This window comes from Idiotropiscis lumnitzeri, chromosome 13 (assembly GCF_059441095.1).
Source record: "Idiotropiscis lumnitzeri isolate Australia: NSW breed Sydney's pygmy pipehorse chromosome 13, RoL_Ilum_1.0, whole genome shotgun sequence".
In the NCBI taxonomy this organism is placed as follows: Eukaryota; Metazoa; Chordata; class Actinopteri; order Syngnathiformes; family Syngnathidae; genus Idiotropiscis; species Idiotropiscis lumnitzeri.
In genome coordinates, this window is record NC_142403.1 from 16,097,245 (window position 1) to 16,122,246 (window position 25,002).

General features: G+C 43.9%; 3 protein-coding genes and 1 non-coding gene across 7 annotated transcripts; 1 reads left to right on the plus strand and 3 right to left on the minus strand.

The window, feature by feature from the left end:
• Window positions 1–119: 119 nt before the first annotated feature.
• LOC148324709 (uncharacterized) lies at window positions 120–15,152 on the minus strand. The gene is given in 42 exon segments (XM_088312335.1): window positions 120–465; window positions 848–943; window positions 1,018–1,220; window positions 1,974–2,183; window positions 2,324–2,509; window positions 2,939–3,049; window positions 3,117–3,278; window positions 3,450–3,604; window positions 3,685–3,800; window positions 4,283–4,437; window positions 5,836–5,913; window positions 6,007–6,330; window positions 6,409–6,588; window positions 6,657–6,722; window positions 6,800–6,937; window positions 7,011–7,148; window positions 7,215–7,283; window positions 7,361–7,489; window positions 7,572–7,709; window positions 7,788–7,919; window positions 7,992–8,129; window positions 8,191–8,328; window positions 8,393–8,530; window positions 8,612–8,737; window positions 8,822–8,932; window positions 9,021–9,104; window positions 9,154–9,315; window positions 9,384–9,452; window positions 9,520–9,657; window positions 9,731–9,859; window positions 10,294–10,431; window positions 10,859–10,984; window positions 11,062–11,193; window positions 11,354–11,971; window positions 12,060–12,445; window positions 12,515–12,707; window positions 13,002–13,067; window positions 13,143–13,349; window positions 13,412–13,557; window positions 14,195–14,344; window positions 14,420–14,580; window positions 15,019–15,152. Coding segments are annotated over 42 exon segments (6,606 nt in total). The 5' UTR covers window positions 15,132–15,152; the 3' UTR covers window positions 120–314.
• Window positions 863–21,245, plus strand: LOC148324710 (uncharacterized). Of its 4 annotated transcripts, none has more exons than XM_088313873.1 (14): window positions 863–1,256; window positions 16,936–17,044; window positions 17,193–17,277; window positions 17,345–17,467; window positions 17,632–17,838; window positions 17,922–17,987; window positions 18,090–18,164; window positions 18,307–18,470; window positions 18,579–18,684; window positions 18,784–18,894; window positions 19,038–19,286; window positions 19,391–19,533; window positions 19,609–19,701; window positions 20,204–21,245. In XM_088313873.1, exons 2-14 carry the CDS (start codon window positions 16,947–16,949, stop codon window positions 20,223–20,225), a joined length of 1,542 nt encoding a protein of 513 aa, XP_088169999.1. In that variant the 5' UTR covers window positions 863–1,256; window positions 16,936–16,946; the 3' UTR covers window positions 20,226–21,245. The 4 variants fall into 4 exon arrangements, with proteins under 4 accessions (XP_088169999.1, XP_088169996.1, XP_088169998.1 ...); XM_088313870.1 differs by lacking the exon at window positions 863–1,256 and adding an exon at window positions 15,325–16,495; XM_088313872.1 differs by lacking the exons at window positions 863–1,256; window positions 17,922–17,987 and adding an exon at window positions 15,325–16,495.
• Window positions 2,752–2,823, minus strand: trnap-cgg (transfer RNA proline (anticodon CGG)). Its single transcript has one exon. It is a non-coding gene; the product is annotated as a tRNA-Pro (tRNA).
• chst14 (carbohydrate (N-acetylgalactosamine 4-0) sulfotransferase 14) lies at window positions 20,881–24,910 on the minus strand. The gene is made up of 2 exons (XM_088313874.1): window positions 23,057–24,910; window positions 20,881–22,419 (listed from the first exon to the last, which is right to left on the minus strand). Exons 1-2 carry the CDS (start codon window positions 23,336–23,338, stop codon window positions 21,589–21,591), a joined length of 1,113 nt encoding a protein of 370 aa, XP_088170000.1. The 5' UTR covers window positions 23,339–24,910; the 3' UTR covers window positions 20,881–21,588.
• Window positions 24,911–25,002: the final 92 nt, after the last annotated feature.

Below are 25,002 nucleotides of genomic sequence, written 5' to 3' on the forward strand. Positions count from 1 at the left end.
TAAAAAAAAATCTTCCCTTTAAATAATAAAGGAGAATATTCTGTTCATGTGATCACATAACACATCCCACATGAGCATAACTATATAATCTATATTTCTTGATTTGCTACATTGTCCAGCATCATTACCGATAGTTGCCACAAGATGGCAGCAGCTAAGCACAACTTTTTATCAAAACAAAACTCCTCACCGTGCTCCAACAAAGCTCCCTGGCAAAAAAACAAAGCAGCAGCAATAAAGTCTCACATTCATGTCGATGTTCAAACATCTTGGGACGAAGCCCCTTCTTTGGGGGCGGGGAGTGTCTCTTGACTTTAGGACGTTCTGTCAGGTGAGGCCAAGGCTCCTTCTTGGATGGAGCTGAGAGGGGCTGTCTGAGGAGGATTGGCCATGTGGTCGATGGGCGAGGAGGCCCTCAGGGGCCTGAAGGAGATATCTTGAGAGGACGTGTCCCGGAGGACATTGCTGTCGGGAGAAGACGACACTGTCAAGTCAGGACACGGAAATCCCAAAATATCGATCTCTCTATCTCTATCTCTCCCTCTCCCCCCCCTATCATGTCTTTTTTTTTCATAAATATTTGTATTTAAAAATGCACGTCCCGTAAAGCATTGGGCAGAACCAGTTGTCACTTTTCTGCTCAGGTGAGTTGTCAGCATCTGTTGAATCTCACAAATAAAGTTCGTTGTAATCTAACTTAGTTTTAAAATCAGCTAATCAGTTAGTTACTTTTTCTGGGTAAATGTAGCAACACTGAACACTTTTTTTTTCTACCTCGCATTTACACCAATGCAGAATTGCGCCGGTTGGACATTAGCCATTCCAGAGTAAAAAAAAAAAGGCTCACCGCTCTAGGCTGGCTTTGCTACTCAAAACCTCCATCTTAGTCTGCAGCTGAGTAACTTTCCCCCGGAGATTGGTCACCTCCCCGGCGAGCGCAACGCTGCCAAAGCAAAAACACGGGGCAAGCATTTTAGGCCAAATCTCTCCAAACAAACGTGCGCCCTCACATCTTACATTTTGTTGTCGGCCAGGGTGAGCTTGTGGCGTAGGGCCTTGAGCTCGGCCTCCTTCTCGCTGGCCGCCCGGTGGGCTTGGAACATCTCCTGTCGACTGTTGGACAGCATGACCTCCATGTTGAGCACCGTCAACTTCTCGCTGGCCAGATGCTCCTTCAGGAGAGCCGCCTCTGTCAGAGCGTCCTCCTGTCTCGTGGTCGACTGGACGACACGCAGACACATGGTGGTGGCAAGTAGGTAAGTACAAATACTTGGTTACTGTATTCAAGGAGATTGTTTTGGTGTCTGTACTAGAGCCGTACGATTTTTTTGTCAGAAAATCATTTTAGTATTCCAAAGTCAAAGCAGATGTTTGCAAATGACTGGTTTTGACCCAGCAGAAAAGATACTCAGTCTGCAGCGAAACAGTTTACTGTTGAGAGGCTGAAATTTTGAGGATTTGTAAAATCTTAAAGGGGAAGTGTGTTTTTTTTTTTTTTTTTTAAGACTAGTCAGGGTGCCTTTATTTTTTTCCACACATTACATGACAATGTTTTGGGTTTTTTTCGGCCGCTCTGCTTTAAAGTTAAATACTAAAGGACCAAAGAATGTAAAACAGTCAAATATTCTGCCTGTAATTCTCATATTTAATGTTGTGAGCCTTAGGGGATCAAAAAATAAGTCATTTTCGTAATTTTACAGTTTATAAACTAATTAGGTGTTTGAATCGGTTATTGGAATTTAATTCTGCCAAATATTGAAATTGGCGTCAGCTCCAAAAAAATTCCATATTGGTCTGGTCATAGTGTTTATTTTTCTGACCACTTTTTTAGTTGACAACAAAGCTTTATTTGTATTTAAATACATTCATGTGTTTTGTTTTTTTTGTATTTAAATACATTTGTGTTTTTTTATTTATTTATTTTTTTTACAAAAACGAGTTGCATCAGTACTTCCACTTTTCGAGAGCCTCACCCTCTCAAGTTCCATGCTCCTCTGCAAAAGTTGACGGGCGGCGATTTCCTTGTCCGCGTCCATTTTGACGCAGATTTCCCTGACCGACGCCAGGTTTGCCAGGAGAGACGCTTTCTCTTCCTGAAGGATGCGGACCTCCTCCTCGAGTTGGGCCATCCCGTGGGCCAATGTCGCCACTTGCACCTTGCACGTCTGCAAGTCCTGGATGTGCTACAGAGGCAAAGAAATCTAGTTTGGGGAAACCAGTCCAGGAAGTGCACTGCGTCTCGCCCAAAGATAGTCAGGATAGACCCCAACACTCCCACGACCCTCAAGAGAACAAGCGCTCTCGAAAATGGATGTCTTCCTACCTGCTGAAGCTCCCGCGCCTTGCTCCCGAGAGCTTCGCGCAGGTGCTGGCGTTCCGTCTCGGATGAGAGGAGCTCCAGGCGAATGGAGCCGATGAATCCCTCCACCTGCTGCAGCCGCTGCTCCCGTTCCAGCACGTCCGAGCAGGTCAGCCGGAAGCGCTCCGCGAGGTCCAAGTTCTCCTGATTCTGCAAGGGAACACATGCTCGTTCGGCATCTCGCACCCTCTCACATGGGTCACCGCTTGAATTTCCGAGAAAACGGCACTAAATGGGATGATGTGGAATTTGTAAATCCTTTGAAAGGAGTCTTTTTCCAGGATTTGGGCCCTCTCACACTCCACTTGAGAATCTCATGACCCCACTTATTTGTCACAGGGGTCTCTGTGTGACAATTTTCCAGAGAGAAGTGAGCAAACCTCTTTAAAAGAGGGCTCGTCCGGGATTTGAACCCGGGACCTCTCGCACCCGAAGCGAGAATCATACGACTAGACCAACGAGCCACAAGGTCCTAACCGGACCTACAATAATTAATTAAAATTTTAAGAATGTAATCCCGGTTTAGCCGGCTAGTCTTAAAACTGGAACAACCTGCCAAGAATTTTATTTTTCTCTTGCCTTTGTTTTCAAGATGTTCTCAATTCTGGACACCGTATTGACATAAGAATGGACTCTCTGTTTTAGCTCCTCCCGCTCACGTAACGCCTCCTCCATCTTCTCGTCTGCATCCTAGACGAGAAGATTCAGTTTGAATCGAGTGTGCGTTTACCAGCAAGTTGTGTATTTATTTCCTGACTTGCTTCTCCTGCGTCATGGCGGCCACGTTGTCCTGCAGCCTCCTGTGTTCGCTGACGATCAATTCGTTGTCCCTTGTGAGTCGCAACAGCGCCTCCTGATGGGTCCCCAGCATCCTCTGGGTGGTCTGCTCCTTTTCCTGGCGTTTCAGTTCCACATCCAACTGTCTGGAATGCAAAAATCAGCAGATTGCACAAGCAGAGTGGACGTTGGTTGCCGCTACGGGAGGGAGATACTCACATCAGAGGTGCGTTTCGTTAGTTCAGGCTCTGAAGAAACTGGTGTGCTATTAGTGCAAAACAATGAAAAAAACAATGTACAACATGGAAGCAACCTTCTTGTCAAGCTGCTCCTGGAGAACCGCCAGTCTCTTGGTTTTGGTCGCCACCTCCTCCTCCAGGACGTCCTTTTTTATTGTCAACGCCGCGAAAGAAATGCGAAGGACCTCGGCTTCCTGCTTGTGCTGGTAAACTTGCTGACTCAGCGACTCTGGCAAAAAACACATTTGGGGAAAATCAAGGCCAACACGAGACAAAGGTCTTTGAACGGAATGGCCGCTTTATCCGTACCGATGATCTCTTTCAGTTTTTCCATCTGGGAGTGAGTGGCGTGCAATTCGTCGTTCTTTACAGACAGCATTCGTTGGAGGTCCAAAAGCGCATACTGAATCTGCTCTTGTTTCCACCTTTAGACAAGATGACATGTCATTCAGGGAATTACCATATGGTACCTACACTTCCAAGTTTTTCCACCTCCAAGCTGCCAAAAATGTGACTGAAGCCATTTTCACACTGCACTTAGCAGACCGTTGTCTGTTTTACATCCTTGCTCAACACTTCATCCGGCCACCATCAATCGTGAAAGTTGGTGCCTTCGTAAGTCAAGGTATCACTTGTGATGGGTAAATGAAGATTCAAATCTGTTTCATGAACCAGTTGTAGTACTTTCGAACTCCAGTAGATGGCACTCTCTGTTCAATTTTGGCCTCAAAGCACACTGACTTGCCATTTATTTAAAAACTTTTATTTAAACCAACAGTGCCATCTACAGGATTTAGAAAATACAACAACTGGTTCATGAAGCAAATTTGAAGCTTCATTTCTCCATCACTAGGTACCACTGTGCCCCTCATTAAATGTGACTGCGTCGATACAACTAGCAACAAACCTACTAAAACCGGAGGCTGCTTTTCTTTCCCACGGCGCCTCCTCCGGATCATGGAGCAGCGCAGCAGAACGAGCGTCCATCTGATGCCCCGCATCCCGTTCGCGGTCCCGTAATGCAAAAACCTGTGAACGCAGCTCCAGGTTTTCCTGCTCCAACTTCACCGCAAAACACACAAATAACGAGTGAGGAGTCACACACTACTTTTGGACTTTGAGGGAGGAGAGCAAAAGTGGGACAACAATGCCGGTGAGAAAATCATGAGAACTTTGGACTTTGAGGGAAGAGCGTAAGGGTATAAGATGACAAAAATTGGCGGAAACAGAGAACTTTATCATTAATCAGATAGCTTTTCAAGTAAGCAGTTCATTGTCTGCTGTTCGTAACCTCTAAACCAGGCGTGGGCAAACTACGGCCCGGGGGCCACACGTGGACCCGTTAAACGTTTTAATCCGGCCCGCGGAACTTGCAAAAAATTAAATGAATAAACCTTGTTAATGTTTTATTCTCTAAAAATATCAAATACATATTTTGTTGTAATGCTTTTGTTCACATTAATTTAAAATTAAATGGGGTTTTTTTCTCAGATGAGGTGAGGTTACGAAAACACTCCATCCATCTGCTCCTGGTCCGGCCCCTCTATCAAATTTTAGAACCCATGGTGGCCCGCCAATCAAAAAGTTTGCCCACCCCTGCTCTAAACGTTTGTTTGAGTCATCAGAAATGGGTGATCCCCGCATTGGAACGAGAGTTTTGTTGAGTAGGTGAGTACACAACTAATTGGATATTAAATTGCGAGGGATGATTTTCATCAACCTCAAGTCAGGGTTGTTATAGTTTGGGATTTTTCATTATGACGTAGTTAGATTTTAATTTAATTTTCACTTAAAATTCAGCTTGTTTTAATAACTTTTTAGAGTAATTTTGTTCATATTTATTTTTTCAAAATGGCTTTGTTTTTTGTATTAGTTTTAGTTTGAGTTTTTGTTAAATATAAATTCAGCTTGCTTTCATAACTTTTTAGAGCAAATTTGTTGATATTTATTTTTTCGAAATTGCTTTGTTTTTGGTATTAGTTTTAGTATTAGTTTGAGTTTTTGTAGTTACATAAACACTGAAATAAATACATTTAAAATGAACTTTTAAAATTCATGGTATTAATTGACAAAAATGAAGGACATTCTCACGATAGTTATAGTCAGCTTTATGAACGTAAGATGTTCAATGAGTTTTTGTGGGGGTTTTTTTGTAAAGCAATATCATTGTTATTTTATTTCGTTAACAACTTTAGTTTGTGATTTCATTCATTTACGTTAACTACAATTAACCTCGCCTCAAGTAAAAATCGCCGCGATCAATATTCAAAAGCTGCATCTTTCAAAATTCCAGCTCGTTATTTTTTTTTTTTTTTTCCAGTGAGTCCAGAGTTTATCTGGTTCGCCTTTCCCACAGGTGAAAGGTTATTCCGGCTTTAATCAATGTTCCAGATTAGGAGAGGAGGCGTGTCGTGCAATGTAGTGTTGACAACCGTTACGCTACTCTGCAATGGAGATTACTTTGTGAATGACATTCTGCAGCTCGGGGATCCGATTTTCCTGTCCATGTCCGTATGTCAGCGGGGAAGTCAGGCTACCCTGATAAAGAAAAAAATATTTATCAGCTCTGCTTCGTGAAAAAGCTTTTTGCGCCAAACAGTAAATTGGACAGATAACAGAATCGGAGCTTACCTTCAATTCCTCCCTCAGAGATTCTTTGTCAGCCGTCACGCGCTGGATTTTCTCTTCTGCCAGTTTAAGTCTCTCTCGCAATGTATTCACCATTTCAGCAGATGTGCTTGAGTCGACACGTATCTGCTTTGGATTGGACGGTTGGGATATTAATCCACTTTCTGCACGTTTACGATCGGAACTCGCCACTGGTGCTTTGCGAACCTTCAGTTGCTCCTTCAGTGAGTCGTTTTCAGCCGTCAAACGCTGGATTTTTTCTTCTGCTAGTTTGAGCTTTTCGTTCACGTAGGAGAGTTCCTCAGAGGTGTCAGAGATGGATTTGTGCTATGGGTTGGGAAATGTTTTGGAATTTAAAAAAAAGAAAAAGACATAAAAATTGGAAGAAATTCTTCTGGTACCAACCTTTAGTTCTGCCATCAGTGAGTCTTTTTTAGCGGTCACGTTCTGGATTTTTTCTTGAGCCAATTTGAGTTTATCTTTCAGGTTGGCGATTTCTTCTTCTGCCAGTTGGAGTTCCGCTTTGAGTTTTGATCTTTGAGCAGAGGCATCAGAGATTTGCTTTTCATGTTGCTGCTGCATTTCCTAAATGTTGGGAAATGTGGACAAATGTTCAGGAGCCATCACGATGCTCACAATAAAAGCGCACCGACCTTCAGTTTCTCCATCATTGGATCTTTGGAAGTCGACGCCTGAGAGTTTTTTTCCTGCTGCAATTGCTGGATGAGGAAATGCGGTTTTGATAAATCGCATGCAACGATCCACTCCGATACAGAGAGGATGATCTGCTACCAACCTTCAATTCCTCCATCAGTTTTTCTTTCGCCGATGTCAACATCTGAATGACCACTTCTCCCTTTTTAACATTTTCTTTTAGTGTTGAGATCTCAGCAGATGTTTTTTTATTGTGCTCCTCGTACTGCAGCTGCTTTTGCTACAAAAATGCGGCGTGGACAAATTCATTTATTTCTGTCATAACATAACACAGGGCGTCCTTTCGTACGGACCTTTAACTCTTTCATTAGTGAGTCTTTTTCAGAAGTTAAACGCTGGATCGTTTCTTCTGCTTGTTGCAGTTCCTCTTTTAGTTTTGATCTTTCAGCAGAAGCATCGGCGATTTGCTTTTGATGTTGCTGCTGCTTTTCCTAAATGTTGGGAAATGCGCACACGGTCAAGAGGCGACGCGATGCCAACAACTTAATTCTACCAACCTTCAATTCCTCCATCATTGCATCTTTGGCAGTCGACGCCCGTGAGACTTTTTCCTGCTCCTGCATTTGCTGGATGAGGAAATTTCATTTGCATAAATCGCATGTAACGATCCACTCCGATACAGAGAGGATGATCTGCTACCAACCTTCAATTCCTCCATCAGTTTTTCTTTCGCCGATTTCAACATCTGAATGACCACTTCTCCCTTTTTAACATTTTCTTTTAGTGTTGAGATCTCAGCAGATGTTTTTTTATTGTGCTCCTCGTACTGCAGCTGCTTTTGCTGCGAAAATGCGACGTGGACAAATTCATTCAGAACTGTCCTAACATACGACAAGTCGTCCTCTCGTACCGACCTTTAATTCCTGCATCAGTGAGTCTTTTTCAGAAGTCACCCCCTGGAGTTTTTCTTCTGCCAGTTGGAGTTCCTCTTTTAGTTTTGATCTCTCAGCTGCGGCATCGGAGATTTGCTTTTCATGTTGCCGCTGCATTTGCTACAAAATAGTACGTGCCACTTTTTGTTTCCACATCTACTCTATACGTTGATCGATTTCAAGGCTCGTGGTACCAACGTTGAGTTCCTCCGTCAGCGCGTCTTTTTCAGTCGTCAACTGCTGAATTTTGTCTTCTGCTAGTCTGAGCTTCTCTTTCAGTTTGACAACGTCAGCAGATGTCCTGGCGTTTCGGTCGGCTCGCTGCTGCAGCTGCTGTTGTTGAAATATTCGGAAATTAATTCAGGTGGGAAAATATATACACTTCAAATGAAGGATGCTTACCTTCAATTCCTCTGTCAGTGATTCTTTTTCAGCTCTGACCTGCTGAATTTGTTCCTCTGCCAGTCTGAGCTTCTCTTCCAGTTTGAAGATTTCCGCTGAGGTTTTGGAGTGCTGCTCGTCGTGCTTGAGCTGAATTTGCTGTGGAAAAGGGAAATGCCGTATATTCCCGAGTGTAGAGCAGACATCGTCCACTACTTACCTTCAATTCCTCCATCTGTGTGTCTTTTTCAGATTTCACTTGGTGGAGTTTGTCCTCGACCTCTTTGATCTTCTCGTTGAGTTTAAACATTTCAGCAGATGTTTTGGAGTTGTGCTCCTCATCCTGCAGCTTCTTTTGCTACGAATTCCAAAATGGAATGAATGCATGTCTGTAAATATAGCAGAGGTCTCCCAGTACGAACCTTAAATTCCTCAATTTGCGCATCTTTTTCCGCCGTCACTTGTTGGATTTTTTCTTCAGCCACTCTGAGCTCCTCTTTCAAGTTGGAGATTTCTGCAGATGTGTCGGAGGTGTGTTGCTCGTGCTGCAGCTGCTGTTGCTACAATTATGGATGAAGTCGGAATTAATTTATTACCCCCCATCATGAATCAATTTGGACAGGAAGGCCTGCAGTACGAACCTTCAGTTCCTCCATCAGTGACTCTTTTTCATCCATCATTTGATGGATTTGTTCTTCCGCCAATTTGTGTTGCTCTTTCAGGTTTGTGATTTCCTCCGATGTACCCAAGCTGTTGTTAGCTAGCGGCTAAATAAGAAGAATTTTTTTTTAATTTTTTTTTTTTTTAATTCAGATTAAAGTCATAAAATTTATTGGTTGTGATTTAGCAACCTCAGCTTGTTCCATCGTTTTCTTCTCCGTTGCCCGTTTGAGCTTCTCTTTGAGGTTTGAAATTTCAGCGGAATTCCGCGTGCTCTGCTTGTCGTGCTCCAGCTTAACTTGCTACGGGGTTACAAAATGCTGTACATTTATCCCGACATACTTTTCATTTTAAGATCCAACATGAACACGGCGACTCGGCGGTACTGACCTTCAATTCCTCCAGTTTCTCTTTCAGCGTGGAGATCTCATCAGATGTTTTTGTACTGTGCTCCTCGTACTGCAGCTGCTTTTGCTATGAAAATGCGACATGGACAAATTCATTTATTTCTGTCATAACAGACCACAAGAAGTTCTCTCGTACCGACGTTTAACTCCTCCATTAGTGAATCTTTTACAGAAGTCAACCGCTGGAGTGTTTTTTCTGCTTGTTGGAGTTCCTCTTTTAGTTTTGATCTTTCAGCAGAGCCATCTGTGATCTGCTTTTCATGTTGCTGCTGCATTTCCTAAATGTTGGGAAATGTGCACACACGTTCAAGAGGCGTCACGATGCTAACAACACAAATGTACCAACCTTGAGCTCCTCCATCATTGCATCTTTGGCAGTCGACGCCTGTGAGTTTTTTTCCAGCTCCTGCATTTGCTGGATGAGGAAATGCGGTTTGAATAAATGTCATGCAACGATACAGAGAAAATGATCTGCTACCAACCTTCAATTCCTCCGTCAGTTTTTCTTTCCCTGATTTCATCCCCTGAATGACCACTTCTGCCTTTTTAAGATTCTCTTTCAGCGTGGAGATCTCAGCAGATGTATTTATATTGTGCTCCTCGTACTGCAGCTGCTTTTGCTACCAAAATGCGACATGGACAAATTCATTCGGAACTGTCCCAGCAGAAGGCAAGTCGTCCTTTCGTACCGACCTTTAACTCCTCCATCAGTGAATCTTTTTCAGAAGTCACCCGCTGGAGCTTTTCTTCTGCTTGTTGCAGTTCCTCTTTTAGTTTTGATCTTTCAGCAGAGGCATCGGAGATTTGCTTTTCATGTTGCAGCTGCATTTCCTAAATATTGGGAAATGCGCACAAACGTTCAAGAGGCAACACGATGCTCACAACACAAGCACTCCTCCTGGACCAACCTTGAGTTCCTCCATCATTGGATCTTTGACAAACGACGCCTGAGAATTTTTTTCCTTCTCCTGCATTTGCTGGATGAGGAAAATGAGGTTTGAATAAATCGCATGCAACGACACAGAGAAAATGATCTGCTACCAACCTTCAATTCCTCCGTCAGTTTTTCTTTCCCCGCTTTCATCCTCTGAATTACAGCTTCTGCCTTTTTAACATTTTCGTTTAATGTTGATATCTCATCGGCTGTTTTTGTATTGTGCTCCTCGTGCTGCAGCTGCTTTTGCTACGAAAATACAGCATGGACCAATTTATTTAATACTGACATAATATAACACAAGGCGTCCTCTCGTACCGACCTTTAACTCCTCCATCAGTGAGTCTTTTTCAAAATTCAACCGCTGGAGCTTTTCTTCTGCTTGTTGGAGTTCCTCTTTTAGTTTGGATCTCTCAGCAGAGGCATCGGAGATTTGCCTTTCATGTTGCTGCTTCATTTCCTAAATGTTGAGAAACGCGCACACGGTCAAGAGGCGTCACGATGCCAACAACTTCAAATGCACCAACCTTCAATTCCTCCATCATTGCATCTTTGGCGGTCGACGCCTGTGGGATTTTTTCCTGCTCCTGCAATTCCTGATGGGGGAAATGTGATTTCCATAAATCGCATGCAACGATCCACTCCGAGACAGAGAGAATGATCTGCTACCAACCTTCAATTCCTCCATCAGTTTGTCTTTCTCCGATTTCAACATCTGAATGACCGCTTCTGCCTTTTTAAGATTCTCTTTCAGCGCGGACGGCTCATCAGATGTTTTCGTATTGTGCTCCTCGTGCTGCAGCAGCTTTTGCTGGATGACAAAATGTGCTTTTCATAAATCCATGCCAAGCTCCACAACCATACACAGGAAATCATCTTCTACCAACCTTCAATTCTTCCATTTTTGCGTCTTTTTCTCTCGTCAGCTGCTGGATTTTCGCTTCTGCCACTTTGAGTCGCCCCTGAAGCTCGGACATTTCCGAGGTGTGTTGCTCACACTGCAGCTTCTTTTTCTAACGAGTGAAGAAATCCACAGATGTAACTTGGAAATCTCCAAATGCACGCATGCTCGTGGTCCAGCTGCACTAACCTGAAACTCCTCCATGAGCGAGTCTTTTTCAGCAGTCAACAGCTGGATTTTTTCTCCCGCAAGGTTGAACTCCTCGTTTGGATCCAAAAATTCAGTAGACTGGATCGAGTCGCGTTGATCGGACTGCGGCTCCTTTCGATTGGGGGGAAATCTCGCTTAGGCACGGACGACATTGAGGCTACACGGTCATGATGGCGTTTGCTGATGTTTTGCCGTTGCCGTTTTAAGAATCGGGTGTTTTTAAATGTGCGCATGACTTTGCAAAAATCAGAAGTCTGACATCGGTACTCACCTCCATCGCGTCTTCAGTTGCTTTCGTCCCTTGCTGAACTTTTTTGATTGCTCGTTTGAACCTCTCCTTTGGATTTTGAATTTCAGATGATGCGCATGAGCCGTCGGTGCTCAGCTCCACCGCGTCTTCTGTTGCCTCGTCGTTTTCTTTCCTCTCCTGTTGAACTTTTTTGATTGCTCGTTTGAACCTCTCCTTCGGATTTGGAATTTCCGGGGACGCGATTGAGCCGCTGGTACTAAGCTCCACCGCGTCTTCTGTTGCCTCGTCGTTTTCTTTCGGCTCCTGTTGAACTTTTTTTACAGCACGTTTGAACCTCTCCTTTGGATTTTGAATTTCAGATGATGCGCATGAGCCGTCGGTGCTCAGCTCCATCGCGTCTTCTGTTGCTTTGTCGTTTTCTTTCGTCTCCTGTTGAACTTTTTTTATCGCTCGTTTGAACCTCTCCTTCGGATTTGGAATTTCCGGGGACGCGATTGAGCCGCTGGTACTAAGCTCCACCGCGTCTTCTGTTGCCTCGTCGTTTTCTTTCCTTTCCTGTTGAACTATTTTTACAGCACGTTTGAACCTCTCCTTCGCATTTGGAATTTCCGGGGACGCGTTTGAGCTGCTGTGCGCCTTCTGCGTTTGTGTTACAGATGAAGGGAAATCTTTCAAGCGCCGTAATAACGCAAATATGTGGAACATAACAAAGTCCGGTGGGACTCACCTTCAATTCTTCCATCAGATAGCCTTTTTCTTTCGTCACCTGCTGGAGATTTTCTCTGACCCGTCTGAGCTCCTCTCTCAGGTTTCGAATTTCATCGGGTTGGTTTGAGTTTTGGTAGTCAGACTGCTGTTGTGATTTCCACAAATTGACGTGATGCCGGACAACAAGTCGTGATCAACTATGGTGGCTTACCTCAATTACGTGACTCCTCGGCCTGTCTGGACTGCGACTGCCGATGTCTTTGTAGTGTTCCGCCTCCTGACGATAGTGATCCCTTTCCTCCTCCAAACTCTTGACAAAAGCATCCAGACGCGATGGCGAGCGTTCCCTTCCGCAAATGCCGTATCTCGATCGCCAGGTTTCCAACTCCAGCACCAAGACTTTCTCTGGAGAACGTTAACTTGTGGATCACCGCAAGAAATTGCAAGAGGACTCAAAATGCACCCGCAGCTTACCAACGGACATCATCTTCTGCACTTTGCCCTGCAGCCTGCTTTTCTCTGCCGCCAGGAACTCCACCATTACCTCAAATTTTTCATTCTGCTCTCTTAGATCTCCAAGTTGGGATTTTGTAAACTCCTGGTCAGAAGTTTCCTGATCGTCAACAGTACTCGGCGCTTGTTCATGTTCGTCTGGAAGATCTGAATTCTGCAATGCGGAATCAGGAGTGAAAGGGGCGGGGCCTACCTCAGTATGTACCGTTTATGCAGCTCTCACTAGTGATGGAAAAATGAAGCTTGAAAATTGCTTCATCAACCAGTTGTTGTATTTTTGGAATCCTGTAGATGGCACTGTTGGTTTAAATAAAGGTTTTAGAAATGGCAAGTCAGTGTGCCTCCGGCCCAATATTGAACAGAGAGTGCCATCTACTGGAGTCCAAAAGTACTACAACTGGTTCATGAAGCAGATTTGAAGCTTCATTTACCCATCACTAGCTCTCACCTTTCTTTTATTACTAAGCTGGTCCTCCAAATCTTTAATGGCGCCTTGTAGCTTTCGGATGACGGCCTGTTGGAGAAAGAACCAAATCTTCACTCTTTGATGGTTTCTCTCCGAGTTAACGTGATCTTGGTTGATTCTCACTTTCAGATCTTGCAATTTCATTTCGGCCTTTTGCAACTTTTGCTTCTTTTCCAGTTCCATCATCTTAGCTAGGTTGCGGATGTCCGTGATCTCCTGACACAGTTCGTGGTTCTTTGAGGTGAGCTCGGCCACTTTGCTAGAAGACTTGCGCTGCGCTCCCTTGAGCTTTTGCGCCAGTGACAAGTTGCTCTCTTGCAGTTCATCAATCTGTGGACGGTGACATATGCAAATACACAGAGAAAAAGAAACGCTCTATCTGATGGTCTTACTTGGTTATTTAAGTGCTGTATGTGTCCCCGAGAATTTTCCAGCTCTGTTTTTAATTTCGTGAGTTCCCCTGGCAGCAGGTCAGCCGCTTCTGGATCGTCAGGCGCGGACACAGCATGAGGTGATGCATGCATCAAATTGTTTTCATCTGAGGAAGTACAGAACGTGTAAAGACACATAATGGATTTTAGATTAGTTTTATTTTTTCGAGATGACGATGCAGCCAATTGTGTTTTATTTATTTCCCTCGGGCAAGCTTGAATCACGTGAGGCAAGAGGTTATGCTTCGATTGCAGTTAGCGCCACTGCCAACTACTGGAGTGGATGTGCAATTACACTTTATTGTAGTACGGCAGGAAAAAAAACACGTTCCCCAGGGTCACACATGCCCTCGATGTGCATGCAACTTTTGTTGAAGGGTGGTGCAAATATTAATTGGTTGGTCGAATAGTTTTATTAACCTGTAAGTATATAAAATGACTAAAAACGACTCACCTGATTAGCATGAAACAGTGGGTTGGAACAGGAACCAAGAATGGTGTTGGTAGTTAGTTATATGTACGTCGTTAGCAGATCAGTTGGTCAATGGTTAGTCATTTACAATTATGTAAATACTACTGATCTAATTATCAATGAAAATTTGGTGGAGGGATGGTGCATGCGCTAAAGAATAACTTGTTCGTTTTGGAGACCAATTAGTTCACTACAAGACTGAAAAACTTCTAAAAAGCTGGTTGAGGTTAGTCAACATGCAAATGTTTTTGTTAACAAGCCTAACACCCAACTGTTCAAATTTTTCCGTCGCAGTTGACGGATGAGCCTGGCCTTTTCTTTGCAGTCCTTCTCCAGACTGTGGATCTCTTGCAAATACTGCTCGTTCAAAGACTTCAGCAAAGCGAGGTCATTTTCCAGCTTCGAGATGTAGATCTTCAACTCTGGAAGGAGAAATAAGATGTTTTGTGGGGTCACCGCAGACCGGGTAATGGTCAGACATGTCACGCGCCGATTACCTCTGGTCATGTGGGCCTTCTCTCCCTTGGCCATCATGAGCTCAAGGTGAAGCTCTTGGTTCTCTCGGGCAAGGCGAGCATCACTGTTTTGGCTTTCTTTCTCCGACTTGTCTGTTGATCGTTGAGATTCGCGCAGGCTTTCGGTGGTGTGAACCAAATCACTGCATTGGTAACAAAGCCATGATTTGAATTTGAAAAAACTGCGCAGCTCTCACAACCTATAAATACCAATTGTCAAACAGCAATGAAGTCTCCATATGTTCCATTAACAATCCAAGCTAAAATGGCTTCTTCTCGACATACAAAGACATATTTCTACAACATACTTCCTTGTCACCGATTACTACTCTCCAATTAGGGTGGGATTTGCCACCATCTTGTGGCTTCTTATGGCATTATAGTGAGATCATAAAAGTAGGCCAGGAGACTTATATAGGTGAGGTTTTCAACTAATATCCGAGTATAGTTTCCACAGAAAATAATAATGAGGCGTTAATAGGAAGGTGTTTACTGTATTCATGGTTTTCAAATATTAGAATAATTTGTGGCGATGGTTCAAAATACTCACAATGACAAGAAGGTAGAAATGACAGTTGTACCTGAAAAGTTGCTCAACAAGTGGCACAGACTCTTCTCCAAGATTGTGATTGTAGCCCAGCATGTGCAGGCGACCCCTCAGCTTGGACCATTTCTTATCTTTGTTGATATCCATCGCGCTCAACTGCCATAAACATTGATAAGCATCGGGTAAAACATGGACGGTATTTCCAAAAGGGATACTAGAACTTTTCACCATGATGTCAAGCCCAAGTAAACCCTGACATGTCATTTGAGCAAAGCATAGCGATTGCTCATGTTCAACTTGAATTATGATTTTAACCTTATTCTATTCCACCACAGTTTGAATGGATGAAGTATCATTCAAAAAGATGACGCTTCATGATAAAAATTGCTTGGAAGTGAATGTGAATGACAGCCGTCATTCACATTTCAACAGGAAGGTTGATTAAAAAATAGACGTGGTGGAAATTCAGATACAATTATTCAGGGACTGGCTAATTATGGATGTTTCAAACATTCCAGCTGTGAGGAAAGGCCTTCAACAAACCTGATGGTTCCAAGTCTGTCCCTTCAGAAGTGGCTACTACTTCTTGCAAACGTCATCCTCTTCATTTATCCATCTCACCACCAGATTATGATTCTGAGGTTTCACTCCATTCTTTTGGATGTTGTTGAATGAATAGAGTCAAACTTTCGGAGTACATCTTGTAGCGCAGGTCCAAAGACAACAAGTTCCTTTCATCATTTAAGTTTTGTTGTTGTGGTCCAGTCGATAATCGCGATCCTGGCACCTTTGTCAAGAGCACGATCAATTCGATTTGACAAAAAGTTCTGTCTTCCAAAGTTTGACCCGTCTCGGTCGGGCCATTGTGCTTGTACTGTGATATTATTCTTTTTTTTTTTTAATTAAAAAAAATAAAAAAGTGTGGGTGGGACTATGACGGGCTTGTCTTTATGACACGTAACAACATGGGATCAAAGACGTGATCATAACTACCTTCGTTATTAAAAAAAAAAATCACAATTTTAATGAAACATGTAAAAAAAACAAAACTCCCGTAAATAAAAAAAAAACCGGCCGTACATTTGCGCTTGCCTGTTTACAGCATTAGAATCCTAAACTAGCTCTATCATGCTAATTAGCCGATGACGTCACGCGACGCCGGTCGTAAACATTTGCTAAACTTTCATCCGCAGATTAACACTTATTTTCGCCTTCGTCTTTTCCCCCTAAGCGACAGGTGTGTGTACAAAATTAGACGTAAACGTAAAATTTGCTTCGCTGTGTATTTGAATAACTGGACAGCGTCGCTGTTCTTGGGAAGTATTGGGTACGCTGCCCTGGGCTGGAGTATATGCAAGTCCACTTTGGAATTGTCAACTGTCAAGTGGGAGTCCAGCGAAATTTACAGAAAAGCAGTGATGTCACTGCGGAACCATCGCACGGGACGGAGCAGGCTCAACCGGCCGGGGAGAAGAATAATGTGAAGTGGCAGCTGGACCATGTCACCAGAGGTAAAATTAAAATGCTCTCCTATTATTAATGTGGAGAGACACAACCATACAAACGTTGATGTTGCACAATACACACCTTAAGGGGGCTACCAGTAAAATTTGATTGGGGGGGGGGGCTGCCAAAAATATCAGTTTTACTATCCAAGGGGTTCTCAAACTTTTTAGACCACCTAAGTCTTTTTTAAATTGCTTCGAGTACCACCATTATCACATTAAATTCTGTAGCGCAATCCATCTAAGTGTTCAAAAAGAAGGAACAGTTCTTATTACAGGGGTCTCCAAACTTTTTCCGCCGAGAGCAGCATATAGAAAGATGTAAGGGCCCCTTTGGAATTGTTCATCTTTAATTGATTAAAAATGGTAAAAGAAATGCCAACGTTTAAAAAAAAAAAAATAAAAACGTATTGTCATGTGGCAAGCAGCTCTGTATTCTTTCCCAGTGCCACACAGAATGCAGAGCCATGAAGTCATACCATTTACTAATCAGCTTCCACCCAACTCGCCTGAGCATGCTTATGGAGATGACCGGCATCCGCTGACAGATGGAAGGTTTGTTGATAATCCCAAATTTTCTATTTTAACAGCTCCTTGCAAAAAAAATAAATAAAACGGAAGTGAACCAGTAATGACATGCCATGACAAATAGAATATCATTGACACATAAACACACAAAAATCAATTGATTTTCTTTTTGTAGGCTTCTTGGGTTGCAGGACGACGTCAGCAAAGTCAAATCCGACCTGGACAATGCCCACGGGTGTATAAAACTCTTACTTACCCAAGTAAGTGGACAGCGACTGGTTGCACGAGTAGTTCATGTTTTCACTGAGTCTCCCCAAACACTCGTAGGTGGCCGAGAGGGACAAAAAGATTGATAATCTGAATCATGCACTTCATGGACCTCATGACGCTGTCGCTTTGGAGGCTCAGAACAGCACCAATAAGAAACTGATCGCCTATCTTACCCTTCAGGTAAAGTGCATGTCTTTTTCAAATATTTTTTAAAATACGAGTATTTTTTTCATGTTGTTTTTTTTTTTTATTCATATGTTGTATTTATTTATTCTAATTATTGTTAGGTAGGCACTCTTCTAAATGATCCAGCATATTTTAACGCCAATGATTTCCTCACACAGATCGAGTACCTGCAAGAGAGCAACAAGACGCTGGAACAGAAGCTCGAGGGACTGCAGCACAAGTCGTCCGCCGAAGTGTCCGACCTCTCCCTGAAGAACATCGAATTGTGTCGAGAGCTGACGCAAAAGAAAAACATCATGGAGCAGACCAAGCTGGACAAGAAGCGAGTGCTGGATATCGCTTACCGGAACTTGTCCGCTTCCAAGGTGAGAATACTCGGCGTCGGGAAGAAAATGAGGACAAATGAAGTCGATTACAAGATATATTCTTGTCCATGACGTCTCCTCAGGAAGTCATTATAAGTCAGCAGGAAGTCATTAAAGATTTAGAAGATAATCTTGTAAAAATAAGAGCGGTAAGTTGCTACATCCATCGTGTTCAAAAGAATAAAAACTCATTTTATAATCTGGAACAACCTCGGGAAATTGTTCCATTTGTTGTGTTTTTGTTTTCTTAGGAGCCTCCAGAGACAAGTTCAAGTAATTTACTTGGATTGGATCGCATTGTTGACCTGGAAAATGCCGTCCAGAACGTGAGAAGGGTTGCATTACAGTTGTGACAAAAGAGGCAAAATTCAATTTAAAAAAAATCCAATTTGGTGCACTTGAATATCTGATGGCGAGCGTGGAAATGCTTGACTATTGATCTGTGTGTGTGCGTGTTCTGCGTTGAAGCTGGAGCGGGAGAGGCTGGAGCTGCGTTCACAGCTCTTGCTGCTGAGAGATGGCAAATGGGATGCGGAGTCACGGTGGGACTTCCAGCCCGCTGAGCGACTTCAGGACTCAGAGAAGGAGGCGGAGGCGGCAACAAAGCGGAGGAAAGCAGCTCACTCGCCAAGGTTTGTTTTGAAAATGTATATAATATATATAATTTTCTTGCTTGGGGGGCGTAACATAAAATCATTGAGAAGCACTGAATTAGAGTTTAAGGAATATTTTTCTCTCAGTCAACTACAGGGGGCGCCAAAGCTGCAGGATGACTCTCAAGAAGTCATCGTTAAAGAGAACATGAGGTTGCAAGATGACCTGACCACACTGGCCAGAGAAAAACAAGTAATAACAATCATCTGTGGATTATTTCTCTCCTTTTCATATTCTTCTTTCTTATTTTTTTCTGTAACCCCAATTTGTATTTTCTCTCGCCTCATCAAGGCAGCGCACGCTGGGATGGAGGTGGTTTTGCGTGAACGGGATGAGCTCAAGATGAGCATGCACTCTTACGTCAGTGCTATGTACAGGATCGAGGACCTGCTGAGGACAAAGGCAAGGATAATTAAACGGGCCCTGGCGCCCCCCCCCCCCTTTTTCATGGCAAATACTCCAAAAGGATCCTCAAACCTTGAAGACCGAGGAACCCAAAGTGGTTCATTACTAAACTCATGCTGACCGTGATGTGTTAACCACAGGATCAGGAGAATTTCGAGCTGGTGGAGCGCCTGCAGGCGGCCCACTCGGAACTGCAAGAGCGCGAGCGGAGGCTGCGGCAGGTGGAAGACCTCGTTGGCGCCATCGGCGTGGAGCTGCGCAAAGCCCAGGAAGGGCCGGCCGCTCTCCTCTCCGACCTGGCCTGCGTCCGGGAGCTTTGCGCCCGGCTGGACACGGACAAGGAGCTCGCCGCGTGTGAGCTTACATCGAAAAGCATGGAGCTCGACATGGTGCGTAGGGCTGGGCCTTTAGTCTGATGATTTAAATGCCGGTTATTAAACACGATTATTCATTGAGTTCGAAACACGCAAGAATGATTCTCTTTGTTTTCCAGGTTAAAAAGCAACTGGAGAGTGAGAAAGCAACCGTGCGCAATCTTGAGACGCTGCTCGCCGCCGCTCTTCAGAAGGTCAGCGACAGAGAGTCCAAGCTGAGGGCACTACGAGACAGGCTCACCGCTCCGGCTGAGAATATGACGTAAGGCAAACGCGTTTGGATGTTCCACAGCACGAGGCATATTTTCACAGCCGCTAACGTTTTGCTTTTTGTCAGCGGCGACTGCAACCCTGCGAGGGAGGTGACCAATCAGCAAGCTCCTCAACGACAGACGAACGACCGAGCGAACGCAAGATCGACCGGGGAGCAGTGAGTTACGAGGCTGATGCCTTTCACGCAGTCACAGTCGATCTTGAAACAGATCAAGGAGATAAAATCCAGAAAAAGAATGCACCGTACTTTCACTTAATCAGCAAGCTGCTAAGTCACTTTTCAATTAGCGCCTTTTTTTTTTTTGACTGGTGCCCGAGTGCTTCGTCATTTTCGAGCCGGGGCAATGGGCTAATTTAGCGTGTTTGTGAATTTGGTAGATGCGTCACGCCGCGTTGGCCGTTTATGGAGCGACCTTTTTTTAAATTAAATCTTACGTTCCAAAATACTTTATATTCGTAACCAAAACTAAAATCAATACTAAAACTAATAACCACCGAATGAAGCATTTTCGAAAATATACAAACTAATAAACCTGCTCTAAAAACAAATTAAAACTAACTTTAAAAAGACCAAAAAAAATCAAATCTAACTTAGAATGAAAAATCCCCCCCCCCAAAATATTTATTGTAACCTTCCTGGTATCTTGTCATCCTTTCAGACACGTGAGCTTCAGGGACTGACTCGCAGTGAGCCCACCACTAGACCGCCTTCCAAAAAATGAGGCTTTAGAGCTGCCGACTGGAGCCGTACTACATGAGACGAGCCCTCCCTAACCGGACCTTAATGAGGCTCTTAACTGTCTTCATTCCAAGTCATTGTTTTTGGCTTCTTAGATACGACGGCAGTGACAATGCCTAATAGGACTTGGCTTTCGATTCAAATCGTGAAAATGTCGCCTAATTACCGTAAACACCAGTGCGTTTTGTTAACACTCAATCTATTGACCGCAAGTTTCCCTTTTATATATAATTTATTTTTGGATTTTCATATAAGCTAAAAACCCGTAGACTGACCCTGACGCTACATCTCGAGCACAGACAAAGCAAAAGGATCAAAGTCTTACAATGGAACCTTGGAAGAAGATGCTGATTGACTTCTCATTGGAAATGATGTCAAGCTTTTTGTTTTATGTGGACACCTTTTTGACGGATTTTCTGACTCTCACCATCGACATTTGAGACGGTTAATTTCATTGTAAGTACTTCAAATTCAGCAGGGGATGAAAATAATTATTTCCCTCACTCTACAACAACAACAATCGTGGAAGAAAAATAATCCGCAACCTGCTGACGGGCGACTAAATAAAAGTCAGGAGACGTCTTGGTTAAAAATGTGAACAGTCTTTATAGAAAAGTAGAAAAACTGAGTGCAGTACAAATTTACAGAAGACCAGACATGACATGGGGGGGGGAAACATTTGGAATTGTGGTCACAATGAAGAAAATGTGCGCTCAAAACAATTTGTGGCCACAAAATAGGTAGAATTTGTGCACAAAATACAGAGTCACACATTTATTTAATTCCAGAAACTGCATAATGAAATGTCCGCTAGTAATAATGACTGCCTGCAAATAATTTTATATAAAACGTAACACGTGGCACCAACTTGTGGCATCACTGAGCCAAGCAAATGTCGGGGCACTTCATGTCGTGCTTTGCACTCAGTTCTCAGATTTTTGCTCTTAAATCAAAAGTAGCCAACCGACGTCTCGTACCAATTCAATATTTAAAATGAACTTGTGGCTGGAAAGCAAAGTGTGGAGAGTCTCTGTCGCTAAAACAAATAGATCACCGACACCCTCACAAGAAATCCACACCCCTTCTCTTCGCACATTTCCTGTCATCTGCTTCCTCCTTGACAACCACACCAGGTTTTTGTGGTTCATTAAAAAAAAATATATACAGTTGACTATATTTTATAGGGAGCCTCGAAACCTGAAATTTTTCCATTGCAGTGCATATGTCAATGGCCACCCCTTGTCAAGTCTGGGCCTCCGTACAAATAAGTCTTTTAAACACTAATCCAGTTTTTTTTTTTTTTTTTTAATGCCGGCAGTGCTCAGCAGTCGTGTTGGGGAGCGGATATGCAAAGAGAGAGAAGTCTAAAATGTACTTGGGCAGGAGCTCCCTCAGGAGCTTCTGCGGCAGGCTGCACAAGTAGTAGTGCAGCGTCTCCGCCGTGACGGGTTTGTACCACGACTGCCGCGCCGGAAAGCCGACATGCGGCGGCGCCCCGACGCTGCGCAGCACAAACTCGGCGTCCCGCTCCAGGTGCTCGTAAGATCCGATGAAGTCGTAGCGCAGCGCGCACGGCTGGCACAGGTTGTAAATGGGCATCCAGTGCTCGTTCATACGCTCCACGTCCTCGTCCAGAAGGTAGCGGACAAATTCCGCAAACGTGACGTCGTCGCCGGCGACGTGCGAGTTCTTGCCGCCGCGGCTCTTACGATAACGCTTGACGATCTCTGCGCCGTATTTGCGCTGGTACGACTCGATCTCGCCAAACTTGTTCCTGTAGGCGGAGAGCAGGCGCTCCATGGGCTCGCGCACGAACATGAACTTGAAGTAGCGCTGCAGCCGGTAGCGGATTCCCTCCGGCTTCAGCGAGGACAGAAAAGTCAGGTCGCTGCGGTGATCCATCTTGATGTTGACGTCCACGCTCTCCAGCGTGCCGCCCAGCACCTTCAGCACGCGCTTCCAGTTGGAGCAGGCCACCTTGGGCACGTAGCAGTACAGGAAGCGGTACTCGTCGTTGACCAGCACGTGCTGCAGCAGCGTCTTCCTCTGCTGCGGCGTCAGTGACCACAGGCTGCGCGGCATGTTCTTCTGGCTGCACATGGACGTCATGGTTCGGTTTCGGATGTCCTGGAGGATCTGGATGGCACGGCAAAGGAAAAGGTGGGGATTACACACACAGGTTTAAGATGAATGATGAATGATTGCCGGTTTAAAAAAAAAAGTTAATTCAGTCTAATCCCTTGTTTAACTTGCTCTACTCATCTAAGCATTTTGAACGAAAGGTTTACAGATTGACTGCCACTTTGAATTTTACAATACATATTAAAAGATCTGATGTTCATTGAATTAAGTTTGCAGACTTATCTTTCTCGTGCGCAACTAACTTTTGGCGAATTTTCGGGAGGCTATTTATTCAGTTGGGCCGTACTTATTTTTAGACTACCAAATCTCGCGTTCCTGCATAAACCCGCTTGCGGCACTGATCTGGCCCATGGGCCGTATGTTTGACAACCCTGGTAAAGAGTTTGCACTTGCACACGATTCATGTCAGAAACATGCTGTGTGAATGATAAGTATTTACAAATGCTTGGCTAATGTTTATTAGTGTACTTCTTTTTAAGTGTTACCAAAAAAGTTTATTTTTTTTTACTTCATATATATTTTGCAATCTCGGATTATTTAGGCCTACCTACTAACAGCACCACTCAAGAGGGAGCAGAAGTTGTGCCAGTCCCTCGATTCAGAAGCTGACCGGGTGGCCTCCAGCCCTTACCTGCGACTCCGCGTCCTCCGCTGCCCTCTCCCGTTGGCCCGTGTGCCGGCCGACAGCCAGCCTCCGGCTTCCCCGGGGCGGAGGCGTCTCGACGCCGCTGAGCATTCCTTTCTCGATCATAAGCAGCAGGCCTCCGGATGCGACGATCACCAGGAAGGTCAGCACGGACGGCAGCACGGTGGCGGAGTGGCGGCGCGCCGCTGAGCCCGAGCTCCGAAAGTCGGGGTTCCGAACGCCGCCCCCGCCGCTTCTCTTCACCGAGTCCGGCCTTCGAGGAGCCATCGCCGGGGCGTCCGACCCGCTAACAAGTCGCCTCTCGGAACGTTGTTGTTGAAGATACAGGCGCAGCAGACAAAGCGCTGGATGCGTTACCTACCACGTACCCATAGTTAACTTTTTGTTCAGCCAACATCCACGCGTAGTGTTTCCGGTCGGATTTTCAAAATAAACTCCTGAGTTGACGGGAGAAACAATGGTCCATAAAACCGAAAAATAGAAAGACATCCGATTGCACGTTTCAAAATAAAATACACTGCAAATATTTTTTTACTGTACAGTGGTAACTTCGCTCCGGGACCAAACTCGTGACTTAATTAACATAAATTTCCTTTCCTACCTTCAATAAGGGAGGTTGCACCCCCCCCCCAAAAAAAAACTGAATACGTTTTTTTGTTTATTTAAAGAAGAAAATAATACCGAGTAATTGGGGGGGGGTATTCTCAAACGTTTTTTCACGAATCTGGTGCCGCGTTGAACACTGTCGAGTAGTACATATGAAATATTCCAGCTATGTTGATCCCTTACATTCTAACCGCTCCCTTAAAGCCTATTAACATAATTTGATCAAACCAGATTCCGGTGGTTAACCCTCAGGCGGCAACACTTTTATCGAATTCATAGCATTTACAACCTAAACTTTGCGTAGAACAAGCAAATTCTATGAACTTCGTAGAAACGTAACGTTAACAGCAACAAAAAAAATCATCCAGAAATTAGAAAGAAATATCAATAATCTGACTTTAAGTTTAGTAACTGTTTTATCAATGCTGTTCAAGACATAACTGTTTTATTTGCCTAATCAGGAATATACGCTCATAAAAATTCAGTCGTCCCAGATGCATTTACAATATTTGGTCTGTCCAATCTTCAAAGCAGGACACAAGAATCTAAAGAATTTAAGACCAATTAACATTCACTTCAAGTGGTCTAAAAAATAATTGAAAAATGGATTGTTCAAACTATTAACTAAAAAACGTAGAACTTCTCCACATCGCATGCAATTCGGATTTTGCTCTAATTACTCAACCGGGGATGCTATCAGTGTGTTCCTGGAAAAACACGCGTTTATGTCTGTGCTGTACTCTTAGACCTGTAAAAAAAAAAGCCTTTGACAAGGTAGACCATATTTTGCAAAATCAACTAAATTAAAACATTTCACAACAAGCTTTAAACTAGATGACATCACATCTCTCATTCAGCGTGCCGTTATGAGCGATGTTGTCAAATCACCCGACCTTCGATGTTCAGTAGGGGTCCTACAAGGTCCCATACTTGGCCCAGTTCTTTTTTTCGCCCTATCTAAATGAATTCCATGACCTTTGACATCTTTAGCCGTCAATGGTAGTAAATCTGTTAAGGGCTCAATGAATATTGCATGCATGTAAAAATGTCAGAAAACAAAATCACAGTTTTCTAAATTTTCCCCTGTGGGGGTCGCCAGAGAGTGAAAAGGGGTGGCTACTTGGCCACCCTGGCCACCACGTAGCTTCGCCCCTGACGACCACAAGATGGGGCTAGAAACTGCAAAATTATTTTCACGGTGATCATCTTTATCACGTATTACGGTAAAGTCAAGATGATAGTTTTAACAAATCTGAGAAAAGAGCTTTATGTGTATGTTTTTTATTTTTTTATTTTTATAGTTAACCCCCCCCCTCCCTCCTGGT

What these genes read in the sequence shown, in the direction of transcription:
- LOC148324710 (XM_088313870.1), top strand. Translation starts at nt 16,336, where the DNA reads ATGCAAGTCCACTTTGGAATTGTCAACTGTCAAGTGGGAGTCCAGCGA. An exon ending in GCTGGACCATGTCACCAGAG is followed by an intron (nt 16,496 to 16,935) that starts GTAAAATTAAAA and finishes ATTCTTTCCCAG; the next exon opens with TGCCACACAGAATGCAGAGC. An exon ending in GCAAGATCGACCGGGGAGCA is followed by an intron (nt 19,702 to 20,203) that starts GTGAGTTACGAG and finishes TCATCCTTTCAG; the next exon opens with ACACGTGAGCTTCAGGGACT.
- chst14 (XM_088313874.1), bottom strand. Translation starts at nt 23,338, where the DNA reads ATGGCTCCTCGAAGGCCGGACTCGGTGAAGAGAAGCGGCGGGGGCGGC. An exon ending in CGGAGGACGCGGAGTCGCAG is followed by an intron (nt 22,420 to 23,056) that starts GTAAGGGCTGGA and finishes CGTGCCATCCAG; the next exon opens with ATCCTCCAGGACATCCGAAA.